The 12,721-nt window shown below is 39.0% G+C and overlaps 1 protein-coding gene across 1 annotated transcript in view; it reads left to right on the forward strand.

Annotated features, from left to right (window-relative positions):
- The window catches only part of LOC139468155 (RNA polymerase I-specific transcription initiation factor RRN3-like), a 346,794-nt gene extending 343,704 nt beyond the window's left edge, over positions 1-3,090 (forward strand). The window contains exon 17 of the mRNA XM_071249934.1: positions 306-3,090. Within this exon, the coding sequence (XP_071106035.1) occupies positions 306-458 (153 nt within the window). The 3' untranslated portion in view covers positions 459-3,090. The remainder of the gene's footprint in view (positions 1-305) is intronic.
- Positions 3,091-12,721: the final 9,631 nt, after the last annotated feature.

Below are 12,721 nucleotides of genomic sequence, written 5' to 3' on the forward strand. Positions count from 1 at the left end.
AGGGTAGCTGTGTGTCATATGTTTTGTCTGTCCATAACCTATGTGGGTTACTTGTATTGTATTGTTCTGTTGTTTGACGTATAATAAATTGTCATCCCGGAGGTCGATTTGTGATCTAATGGCTATTATCTCTTTCATGCAAAAATACCTAATTCTGTACAACCTCACCCTTTAAACAGCAGATCACTGAATAAAAGTCAGCTTCTGTACCTGTGGTACTCTGTTAAATTGTCATTAAAAATTGTCACATAATGTTATTTCATGTTTATTTCATGCAATTGTTAGAACAGCCCTTTCTGTTACAGATGGAAGATGATGACTTCCTCACAGAAACAGAAAACAAAGTTGCTTTTGGCACATCGGGTGCACCTATGTCTCTCTTCGGAGTCAGCCAGAAACCACCTGCAAGTACAGACTTCCTGAATTATGGCACTTCACCTGGTTTCAAACATGTTTAGACATCCCATTCACTGTCTGTGAGAGAGAGAGAGAGACACACAGACACAGACACAGACACAGACACAGAGACACACAGCGAGAGCAGTAACCTACATTCAATCAGTAGCATGAAAACAATAAGGGTCAAGGTCATACTACACGAATTCATTTTTCATTAAGATAGCTACAGACATGGGACTTTCTGTTTAAAAGTTGTCATGCATTGACCACAAGGTTTCTTCAAACCAGAAGTATAAGATTAAACCAGAAGTGTTTGCTTTTGGGTACCTAGTGGCACAGGCCTAAGTTTGACATTGCATTTAACTGCATTTGACAACATTAGGGATCAAATATAAATACAGACAGTGGTGAGGTCAGCTGTCATCTCATTGGGTAAAGTCAAATTTGTTCATGAGACATGTTTCTGGTGGGGAAGTTTCAGGTAAATCTGGAAATGGTGCGAATGGGGCTGCTTTTGTTTCTAGTTGCTCTAGAAATGTTGCTGGGTCAAATCACCAACAACATTTACATAACTGATGATATTGATGAATGTGGACTACACTGTGAAGTCACAGAAGAAGAAATACACAAAGCCAGTGGTCATTTAAGGAATGGAAAATCACCCAGTGTTGATGAGATTTTAATTGAAATGCTGAGAGATCAAGATAATGTCATCATGCCCTTCTGAAAATCACATTTATTTTTACTGGGGTATATTCCCTGATGTATGGGCAGAGAATAATTATTAGTCTACAACCTACATAAAAAGGGAGATCTCTTTTATGGTGTATATCTCTGTTATGATTCATGGGTAATGTATGTACAACTAGGTCTTTGAAAGGCATTTAGAAGTGATACCCATAAGGAAGAGAAATATGTGGATGTCAACTTCTTTACTGTGAGGAACACAACATTTCGGAGTATATGCTTACTGCTTCATCGGGTGAATGAATGCCACTTACTTACTTATATTGGAGATTTAACGTGCGCTTTCCGACCCGGCCAGGCCATTTAATGTGTTTCCAAAAAGGGGAAAAGTGAGTTTGTGCAACCCAGGAGGGGGGCTTTAGGGGTTGCTTATATAGTAATTTTGAAATTTTGAGATTTGGAAAGAATGCCAAGAGTGGGTGGGGGACGAACTAAGGGAGCTGTGTGTGTTGGGTGGTTATTAAATAAGGTAGTTTTGGTTTTAATATTTTATTTGGGGTTTAAATGCGACTAATTAGTCCTGTTTTTATTAGGTATATGCCTAAGGCTTTGAATTTTTCTAATTTATTTTGTGGATTTAGGATTGATTCTAGTGTAAGTCCCGTTTTAAGATTTAGGGTGGTCTGTAGTGTTGTTCGGTGTGTTTGGTAGAGTGTGCAGTGAATGAGTACGTGTTCTGGTGTTTCTTGTTGTTTGCAATGTGGGCAGTTTCCTGTTGTGTGTAGATTAGCTATTTTACGGTGATTATTTAGTTTGGTATGGCCTGTCGATTTTTTTGGATGGGTGTAGTATTTTTGGTTTATTTAGGGTTTTTTTGAGTACTTTCCTGATTTGGCTATTTGAGTTTTGGTATATATTTTGCCATTTTTTGTTGATTTTTTGTTTAGTGACACTTTTGATTTCTGATTTTGACCTGGGTAAGTTTAAGCTCATTTCTGGGAGTTTAAGGGATAATTTTGCTGCTTTATCTGCCTTTTCATTTCCAAAGATTCCTACGTGGGCGGGGATCCAAATGAACTCTATTTGTCTACCTACCTTAATTAAGTTGTTTGAGCTATTGAGTATTTGATTTATTATTTTGGGGCGTTTTTTAGTGTTTTTATTTTTGAGGGCTTGTAGTCCACTGAGGGAGTCGGTTAGGATGAGGATTTTTTTTATGAATGCCATGAGGCAGAGAGCATGTATATGTACATGTAAGAATAACAAAAGATAACAAAAGGTGGAATATGTAATAAAGGGTAGAAACTAACAAGGGAAGCCAACAGATGATTGGTGCTGATAGGTGATTAGCAGTGGACAATGGAAGCCAACATTTTACAGTAATTAGCGCTGATGGTATGGAAGCCAGTACTTAAGTTGTCATAGATAATTAATAGGTAAACAGGAGGCTGGGGGTAAAGGGCAAACAGGAGGCTGGGGGTAAAGGCGAAAGAATGGACATAGCAAGGGCAAATTGAAGCCAGCTAGGTAATTAGCCCCGACAAATATCAACACAGATCCAAGCAATAAGTCCCAAGCACTAGGTAGATATGTTCCCTGGTCACGGTTCATGGCTGACTGGTGTCTCCTGATGTCAATGGCTCCTTGTAGGTTTTTTTGCCGCCAGTTCTTGTTGTTGGTAGACAGGACTTTGGTGGCTTCCCACGTCATGTTAAGGTTTTGCTTCAGAAATAGCATATTTCAGGTTGAGTATGTTAACAGAGGTCCGATGTTCTTTGAGTCTGGTTTTGAGGGGTCTGAGGGTTTCTCCGATGTACGGATGGCCACAGTCGCAGGGGATCTGGTAAATACATCTTCGGGGCTTGGGACTTGCGCTGCTTGTGCCTCTGCCTCTGCCATTTGCTTGCAGATGTGTCTTGATGGACTTGCCACTAGAGAAGGTGACATCTATGTTGGCTTTGTTCTTGATGAGGCTTATGCTCTCTGCCTCATGGCATTCATTCACCTGACGTTGTGCTCCTCATAATAAAGAAGTTGACATCCATATATTCTCTTCCTTATATGTACAACTACATTACATAACAGATTGTCTATAATTCCTTCAAATACATTACCTCTCTTACATCAAAGCAATTATTTCTATGTAATGGCTGACCTCACTCTATAAAATATTTAGATTTTCAACAGACGTTCCTCTTCACTGCCAACTAATAAGCAATCATAACGAAGCTCCAATGTTCGTGCCAAATCATATTCCATGCATATGCAATTGGGAAATTAATAACTTCTTTTCTCTGTGTGCTAAAGGAGACAGGGAAAAAGTTTCCCGGCAATTTTTCCTGCCCCCAAATCAGTTAATTTTCGCATTATGTTTTCACAGTTATATTATTATCTGAAGGATTTATGTCAGTAGAGTGTTTGTGATCATGTTGGGAATAAATTACACACAGCTTTGCCCAGAATGTGGCTTGATCCGATTCTTGTGGGGTCTCATCTATCGTGTTACAAATACAGAGATGTATTGTGTACAGTGGATTCTAGATGTGATCAATGTAATTCACTACTGATGTTCAATTCCAAGAATTAATGTTAGCATGGAATTCAACTTCACAAGTGTTCATTTTAAAAGACGAGATCTAAGAGATAATCATCATCTTATAAGGATAAGACATCTATGGTGTTGCTTGCGCTCAGGAGCAATCTCTTACAACATCAAGAAGGTGCAAGATGGCAATAGCCCCAGGCATACATACCCCTCTGTTCACTTGCCCTTGGATAAGGAGAAGGAAAAGGTTATGATGCTGCCGTGGAGGGAGCTAAACACCTGGACTCACTGGATCAATGGATGAAGGTCAGAGTTGCGGAAGGGCAAGCTTCCGGCCAGGTGAACCTGTGCAATCAGCAATCACGGAATCAGGTAATCAACAACCATCTTATATGAAGAAAGATATTTTGGCATTACAACTTACCAAGGATAAATCTGTTAAAAGGGGCATGGCCACTAGCCTCCCTGTCTCAGAGATTAACGGGTGTGTTGCTTAGTCTACAGAGATTTATAAATCTTCTCCTTTAAGGGCGTTTACCAAGCCGGAATCAGATATGGATTATAGAGCATGTGCTGCTGAAGTTACTTCTTCTTACCGTCATGGAGTTATCTGAGGGTTCAGATTGGATAGCTTGAGAGATGGTGTTTGATCACATGCTGCTCAAGCTACTAAGAGGAGGCCATCCACCACCTTTTCTCATCCAGGTACCATCCTGTTATTCAGAGCATGGCTCATGAAACTCTACCTAAACCTAGCACTAGTGACAGGTCACTGCGACGTAACAGATCGCTCTCACAACTCCTCCCCCTCCAAGAAGAGGCGTTTCATGGTTCAGAGGATTCTTCTTCATTCTGTGCAGGGAGTGATAAGGATCAGCAGAATTTTTTAAACTGGGTTTATCTTATGCTGAGATAATTGAAGAACAGTTGAACATCATACCTTCTTGTCGACCCCTAGTAAAAGCGGATCCTGTCCAACAATGGACTGAACATGCAGTGTCGGCGGAATGACCACTTCAACCTGAGGCTTTCCCCACTCTGCCCTTGCAATCTTTTACAGACAAGATACTACAGCAGACCGAGGCCATATTAACCAGAGTAAGGGATGATAAACTACCGAAGTGTTTACAAAACTCATGAAGCTCCAATCAATCAGAGGGGCAATCGGGTAGCCTTGTGGTTAAAGCGTTTGCTCGTCACGCCGAAGACTCGGGTTCGATTCCCGACATGGGTACAATGTGTGAAGCCCATTTCTGGTGTCCCCCGCTGTGATATTGCTGGAATATTGCTAAAAGCGGCATAAAACCATACTCACTCACTCACTCCAATCAATCAGAAATGTTTTCACCGAGATGCATGTTTCGATGTCCAGATTTAAAGATATGGATCTTGTGAACATAATTATCATAGCAACTTACATAAATTGGTTTGTTATTTGATACTACCTATCTACAGCAACGGCGTGGGTATGCCAGCAGAGGTGAGGCTGGACCAAGTTGGTTTTGCTACATAATGTTGCAATATCAAGTAATGACTACTCCCTATCATATCACTGTCCAGTACAATAACTGATCCCCGTACATCCGGGCTTTTTACATCATGGCCTCAGAGTAAACGTGTGAAGTCAGACGTGCTTCGTGTTGTCTCTGTAATTAGTGTTTGGATAACACGGGATATTGAAACATGGTAGCAGTGGTGTGGAATTAACTTGATGTTGATGTTTACCACTAGAATTGACGCTGTCAGTAGTGCTGGGTGCCTACACGGATGGGACAGTTCACCAAGCGAGTGAGTATTTCTCGGACCTCGGCAGAATCGCACATGCTTTGCGACTACAGGATTTTGATTATTCTGGATTAATTGTGCATTTTGGTGAATGAATGAACATTTCACACGATTTTCACATTCGATTTCCTAGCTGATGAACATTATAGATGGTCAGGAAGAACGTGAAGCGGACAGACATGACGACCATGTTGGCGCGCAGATACCGCATGGTAGGAAAATGCTGTTGCCGAAATTTGACACCTCTACTGCCGCTGAAAATGTTGGGTGATTTGGCAGATAATTGATGAATGTGGAAACAGGAGTGGCAGAACTTTGTGATTGTTTCACAACTAGATGATTACCCAATGAATTATCAAGCTGCTGCTTTTTTGCATTCTATAGGAACTGATGCACTAAAAGTCTACAATGCAATGGAATTCTTGCCGAAAGAGCACAGGGATGTGACTACTATTATGGCCAAGTTTGATTCATACACAATTGGAGAAACTAATGAGACGTATTAACGATACATTTGGAACAATCGTGTACAGGCAGATGGAGAAAGTTTTGAGGAATATACCTTGCAGCTATTCGCACACTCTCAAAGAGCTGTAATTTTTGTGAATGTCTACGTGAATCACTATTAAGGGACAGAATAGTGACAGGGATCAGAGACCCCAACACCAGGAAAAGGCTTTTACAGGAAACTAATCTGTCACTGAAATCTTGCATTGCAAAATGCAGAAGTGCTGAAGCAACCAATGTAAGAATTAAAGCCATGAATTCTGAAGATGTACACCATGTCAGCAGACATTCAGCAGGAAACAAGTCTTATAAATACAGAGAGAGGAATGGTAAATCTCTACCTATACAAGGCCTAAGCATACACAGAAGGCAGGATCTTTACATCTATGCAAGTTTTGTGGATACAAACACATTATGGGCAGACAGAAATGTCCAGCCTGGGGAAAGACATGTACCGGTACCCTGTGTAAGGGAAGGAATCATTATCAGCAATGTTGTCGACATGGTAACAACAAAGCTAGCAAGATTCACTCTGTCTCAGATAATGAAGACAGTGGAGCAGAGGAAGATGATTGTCTTGAGGTGATCAGCAGTGTGTCATTGGATCCTGATGTTGAAGTTTGCAACCAGGTTGGAAAGAACGTCGGCTCAGATATTTTTGCTCAGATGATTGTGGAGCATGATACCAATGTAAAATGCCAGTTGGATTGTGGAGTGTCAGTAAACATTTTACCACTGAGATTACTTAATGCTGATACTGATGTCACACCCACCTTGAAAATGCTTTGTATGTGGAATGGTTCACTGGTACACCCTGATGGTGTAACAAGACTGCCCTTAAAGATATTATCAAAATGCAGGAGAAACATGCTCAAACATGGAGGTCAACACAGCTTGGGCGACAATTTTTTATTTCTTGGTTTACGGATGCACCGCTCTTTCAAAGTCTGAATGTTAAAAATAATAAAAATGAAAATTACCCTTTTTCTTATTACCACCGATCTTTTCGTCAAAAAGTTCAAACAAAAAAAGATTTCATTTCCTCGTCGAGCGTAAAGCAAAGGGAAGTCACTCTGATATTTCTTGCTGGGATGCTTCTCTAATACCATCAAAGCTTGACAACGCAAAGTGCAGTGGTGACCAGTTTAACTCTTTCAACACTGTTGGACGGTCAAGAAGCCATGAGTCACACCGCAGGGTAGACCGACCAAGTCACATCAAAATAGTTTACAATTTTATTAACCTACTTGTCATATCATTCATTTATTAAATCTATCAGATTTCACAATGTCTGAAATATGTATTCCATTTGATTTTATCACTTTTATCTATAGATTAAAAATGTATTCACTAGATCTAGACACTTTCCCGCAATGTTATTGAAATTAAAATTCTCGGACACACTTCGACAACGGGTCCTCATCGAACATGTCAAACAGCAAAATAAAGAGGTTTCAAGCAAATCTTTGAATATATTATACAAAGTAATATAGTCAACAAAATATATCTAAAATTTGCCAAACTGACATCAAAGTTATTATTTCAAAGTCAAATGACATCTCGGGTTTCGTTGCCTCAATTTCTCGGCTCGTACACGTGTGTAATGCCAAAATATATGCATAAGAAATCTTTGTCACAGCTGGTAACCTAGCACTTTGCATCCATAAAGTTCCATATTTTTAATATAGATCACGATTTCCTGCTTTAAACGTTCAGAATAACATGATTTAACACAATCTCATTAAAATCAGACATTATATTAGTTCTCGCTACCGCTAAACAAAGATCTGAGGACATCCCATTAGGGGTAACGTCAGAACGACCTTTCATCTGACCAATCAGAGCGTCGCTTACCAGATCATGAAAGTGACTGTCAGAATGTGATTTCTAATCATGCAATCTCGAAAACTTTTAACACAGGGTATTCCCAACGATAGTCTGGCGTGACCCATAATTGGATGTCCTCAGATCTTTGTTTAGCAATAGCGAGAACTATGATCTGATTTTAATGAGCTTGGATTTAACCCAAACCTTGGGCCAAAGTCTGAAAATTACCGTTGCTGTAATTTGATTGGCTGCCTTAGGTCACATGCTTAAATTTTACCAATCACGACCCTTGTAGCAGATTATGTCGGTGAAACAAAATAAGTTTTTTATGTGTACTGACATGGCAGCCTTCGATGTATGTGTTATTCATACAAAGCTTTTAAAACAGAGGTATTTCCTCATGTTAGTGAGCGGACAGCCACTATCATCGGGAAATGGGTGATGACAGATATTATTTGTTATTCTTTTTAAAATAATGTTCCGACTATCTAAACAAATGAAAATAAAAAAGAAATAGGTAAGTGGATTTTATGAAATCTTATATTTGCCTTATTTGGTCCTTAATGTGGACGTTATTAATGTTTTAGCTTACATAATATTTATTTAAAACAAACTTTATTAAGTTGTTAATGAATTATTTCAATAATGTAATACACATAACTTTCATATTTATAAACAATAGGATTGATTAGACCTTTCAAATAGTGTGTGGCCAAAGACGTAGTAGGAAAGATGTCTTACAAGCAGATAATTTCCTGATAAATGTTGGCTTCATCTATCACTCAAGCTTAAGAGTCTTTGGGAACTCGGTGTCACAGCAGTAATCTTCTGTTTGGCTGCTGTTGAAAAAGTTAAACGTTGCCCATGCTGCCAAAATAGCAGCATATTTCATGCATTTCCACCCATGACATGAATATTGTTATATTGCCATTTGTGCACAAGCTGATTGCCAGGGATATGATAAAATGTTCTTGAAAAATTGAGTTATTTTACTTTTGTTACTTCAGGATATTTTTTATACCTACCTACCCTTTTAGGACAAAATTCAAGTAAAAAAATGTAAGAGGCTTTTTTTTTTAAATTGGCCTGCCTCACTTTTGAAATGAGTTTGAAATCCGTAAACCCAGAAATAAAAAATGTGTCACCTTGTGTATTCTCAAAGAGTTCATCTTCTGTTTCAAGTCAGAAACAAGGTCTCAGGCTTGTTGAAGAAATCTGTCGTATCTCACCTTTTTGCTTCTAAAGAGTTCTTCAACAACAAACTAGTTTCAGTTGTTGATGAGGTCAGTTGGGAAACTAACCAGAAGTTCCAGTCTTCCACTATCACTCTATATAGCTGCTAGAGCCAATAAATCTGTAAGATGGGATCTGCCCAACCGAAGCCATATTCAGTTCAGGATTGGATTCATTTTGTGTTTTTTCCTGAAAAGATAGTTCCTCTTGTCATTACTCCATGTCAATGATGTTCCATGCAGACTCCAAGGGTAGAGGTAGACTATTTACCAGAATTCCATGTTCATCGAAATCCTATTGAACTTGGTTTGCTAATGGATCTCAATGAAAGACTACCAGATTTCATTACTACGTCAACTCGGGGACCAGCAGAAGGGGGACTCATGTTTCACACCAAAAAGTGAAAGTCAGTATCATCAGAACACCGGTTACTGAAAGTTGTAAGCAATAGATACAAGCTACTATTTCATTATCATCCAGCCCTTGTATCTCGGCAGATGAGTTGATGATTCTGTTTGACAGGGCCCAAGTAGGCAGACAAACTTGGACAAATGGAAAATACTGGACAAAAATGACATATGACATATGGAGGAATCAGACAACACCTCCCCAGAATCAGATCCTCCCCAATTGTCCTGGTCCGGAAGAACACATCGAAAATGTGCATGATTATTAATCACAAAGTGCTCAACAGAGACTATCTAGTATGTCTGCCAAAGTTTCAAATGGAATCAGTCAAGAAACTAAGTACCTCTCATGTTAGGAGGTTGGGCCATAAGTCTGGATTTGCAGGACTCATACCTGCATATTCCCTTTCATCCAAGTTGCCTTCATTTTCTACAGTTTGCAGTAAACATCAGAAGTACAAGTTCCTGGTTAATTCTTCCACTTGGAATCTCCATAGCACCTTAGCACGAGATTTACAACTCCTATCATCGGTTTTGCTAATCTATGTCTAGTAAGACTCCATGGATGATTTCTTGTCAGCAGATCAAGACAAGACCCAGTTCATACAGAACACCACATTTCTGATTCAGTTGCTATCTTACCTTGGGTTTCTAGTACATCCAACCAATTGGAATTGACACCGGTATAGGATATCATTTACATGGGATTCAGATTCCTGCTTCACAGAGGCACTTCAAAGCAAGATGTATGAAGCTCAAGATCTACCCAAATGATCTCACAGATGGTGGATGTCATGTCTAGCGATACTCACATCACTTCCGGACCTGGCCTACAGAGGGCGGCTCCAATTACATCCACTACAGTATTGGATAAAAAACACAAGTTCTCTCGACTTGGAATCTATGATTCAACCTCCAATGAAAGAACTACTGTGATTGAAGTAGTGCCTCATTCACCACAATGTCATTACAGTCATTCCCCTCATGTTTCCTCCTCCAGATGAGATTATCATCTTTTCAAAGATGCATTGAGCCCGGGATGGGTTGCATTGGTCAGAGGCACAAGACACTTCATAAAAATTATTAGGAAATGAAGTCCATGGAAGAGACAGATTGTGTCATTATTCTGAGAGCCCCGCTTGAAATAACCTCTCAAGGTTAGTCTTCTGACTTAACCCAAATCAAACATATTTTATAGCAGTCCCTGTTACCTGCACTACACACTTGGAAGCAATCACATCCAAGATGCAGGCTTCCAGGTTTTTTAAGTCCACCTCTGAAGCAATAGTCTTGGAGACCTTCTTCATCATCCATATATGACTCTTGATGGAAAAGTTTCTGCCAGTGGTGGATAGCAGAAGGAATGCCACATTTGTAGGGAACAGTACCTATGGTTGCTGATTTCCTACTTCATCTTAGACAATACAAGAAATTCAGACATTGTACAAGTGAGGGCTAGTCAGCATAAGTTTCTGCGCTTCTTCATAATGGCATATCTATAGGTTCTCATCCAGTACTCAACCGTCTAATCAGATCGTTTTAACTAGAAGACATCAAGATACCACATACTTTCCCCAAGTGGAATATATCTGTTGTGTTCTCTGCGCTGCTACAACCTCCTTATGATCCTTTGTATAAAGCGACTCTGTTTCAAGTCTCCTAGCCAAGATCATGGCAGGAAAAGTGTCTGAGTTACACACCATTGGCTATTGTGTCTGAGTAGGTTCTCAACCTTTTCTCAGGAGAAACAGGGCGGGGGGAGTTAACTTTGATCACACTGTTGGCCAGGGTTAGCCGATAATTTTTAACAGCTTAACTCACATTATAGATCTGGAGGTGATTTCATTCTTTTACTGTGGGTTCTTAATGAATGTTGTCAAACTGAATATGTTGTCAGTCCAGGAAGTGATGTCGTCCAGATCGGAAGTGACATCATCAAACGGAAGAGAGGTCAGAACAGGGAATGACGTCATCAGAACCAGAGGTTAAATCACTGTAAGAAACAGAAGTGCCGTCAATAGAACCAGAAGTGAGATCATTCAGATGGTGAGGTCACTGTTACATCATCATATTAATCTGAAGTTACGTCCTGATATCACAGGTTTCTCAAGAAAATTAGGTATTGCGCTTCTTTATTTACCATTTCTACTTCATTTACTGTTCACTGCTGTCAGCTTTCTGGGTTTATTAGATGCCAGATCCCACCTTTTCCTCTTGTGTGTTCTGGCTATGATGTAATAGAGGTAATGTATTCTAAGGAACTATCAAAGAAGAGTTATCATTGTGTATGACTCTAAGAATACTACCTTTATTTCATAAGGAATTAGTCCACCTCCCCAATATATCAGGCATCTATGATGTTCTATTATAAGTAAAAGAAGTGCCATAATTCCCATTGGTAGTGTGTTTTGGCAGGAATATTCTGGCTTCATTGGGATTGGCAGTGAAGAGGAATATCTGTTGAAAATCTTCTTATGTTATATTCTGAGGACTGCCATTACACAGAAATAATGGCAATGTACTCAACATTGTATTCTTTGCATTATACACAATGATAACAATTTTTTTTCTTTTATCAAATATTAGGGATAAATTTTCAGAGACCAAAGCCAGATTTAATGAAGGAAATTCAACCTGTGACCACATTTTAACATTGTATCACATAACACACAACATATTGAGTGACACTATAATCCATGTGGTTAGGATATAAAGGTTACCTAGAAAAGACAAATGTTGTTCTGTTTTGACAACTTGGTAATTTTTCTGCAAAAGATGTGTGGGTTCATACAGAAGAACCAATAGCAGTGCAATCAAACGGTATATATGTTTTTATTCATTATAACCTCCACTTTCAATATGTGTGGGAGCATGTAAGAACTTGCAATCCATGAGAAAAGGTCTTTGTTGGAGGCTATAAAAAATATTAACAAGATTTGTTGAAAATGTCAAACAGATTTTGTAAATATTTTTTATAATCTCCAATCTTCAGCTTTTTCAAAACATTTAACACAGAGATTCCACCTATCTTCTTTTATGTCTCTCTATACAATCAGGTTTTCAGGAATATATATAGTGAATAAAAAAAAGGGCCATCTTTTGACATGTAAGATATTTTAAAAAGTATTAACAGATCTCCTGGTGAATGTGGTCACTTCCCACTTTACATAAGCTAAAACTTTGGAGCAATTAAATATTGGCTTAAATAAACACTCTAACATGACAAAGAAGAATGATTGATTCTGATTGGTTAAAAAGAGGTATCCTTTTTCTTACTGATACCTCTGTGCATAAGAACATTGATCTAATGACATCCTACACATCTATGCAT

This window comes from Haliotis cracherodii, unplaced genomic scaffold, assembly GCF_022045235.1.
Source record: "Haliotis cracherodii isolate W230 unplaced genomic scaffold, xgHalCrac1.p SCAF_2, whole genome shotgun sequence".
NCBI classification, from domain to species: Eukaryota; Metazoa; Mollusca; class Gastropoda; order Lepetellida; family Haliotidae; genus Haliotis; species Haliotis cracherodii.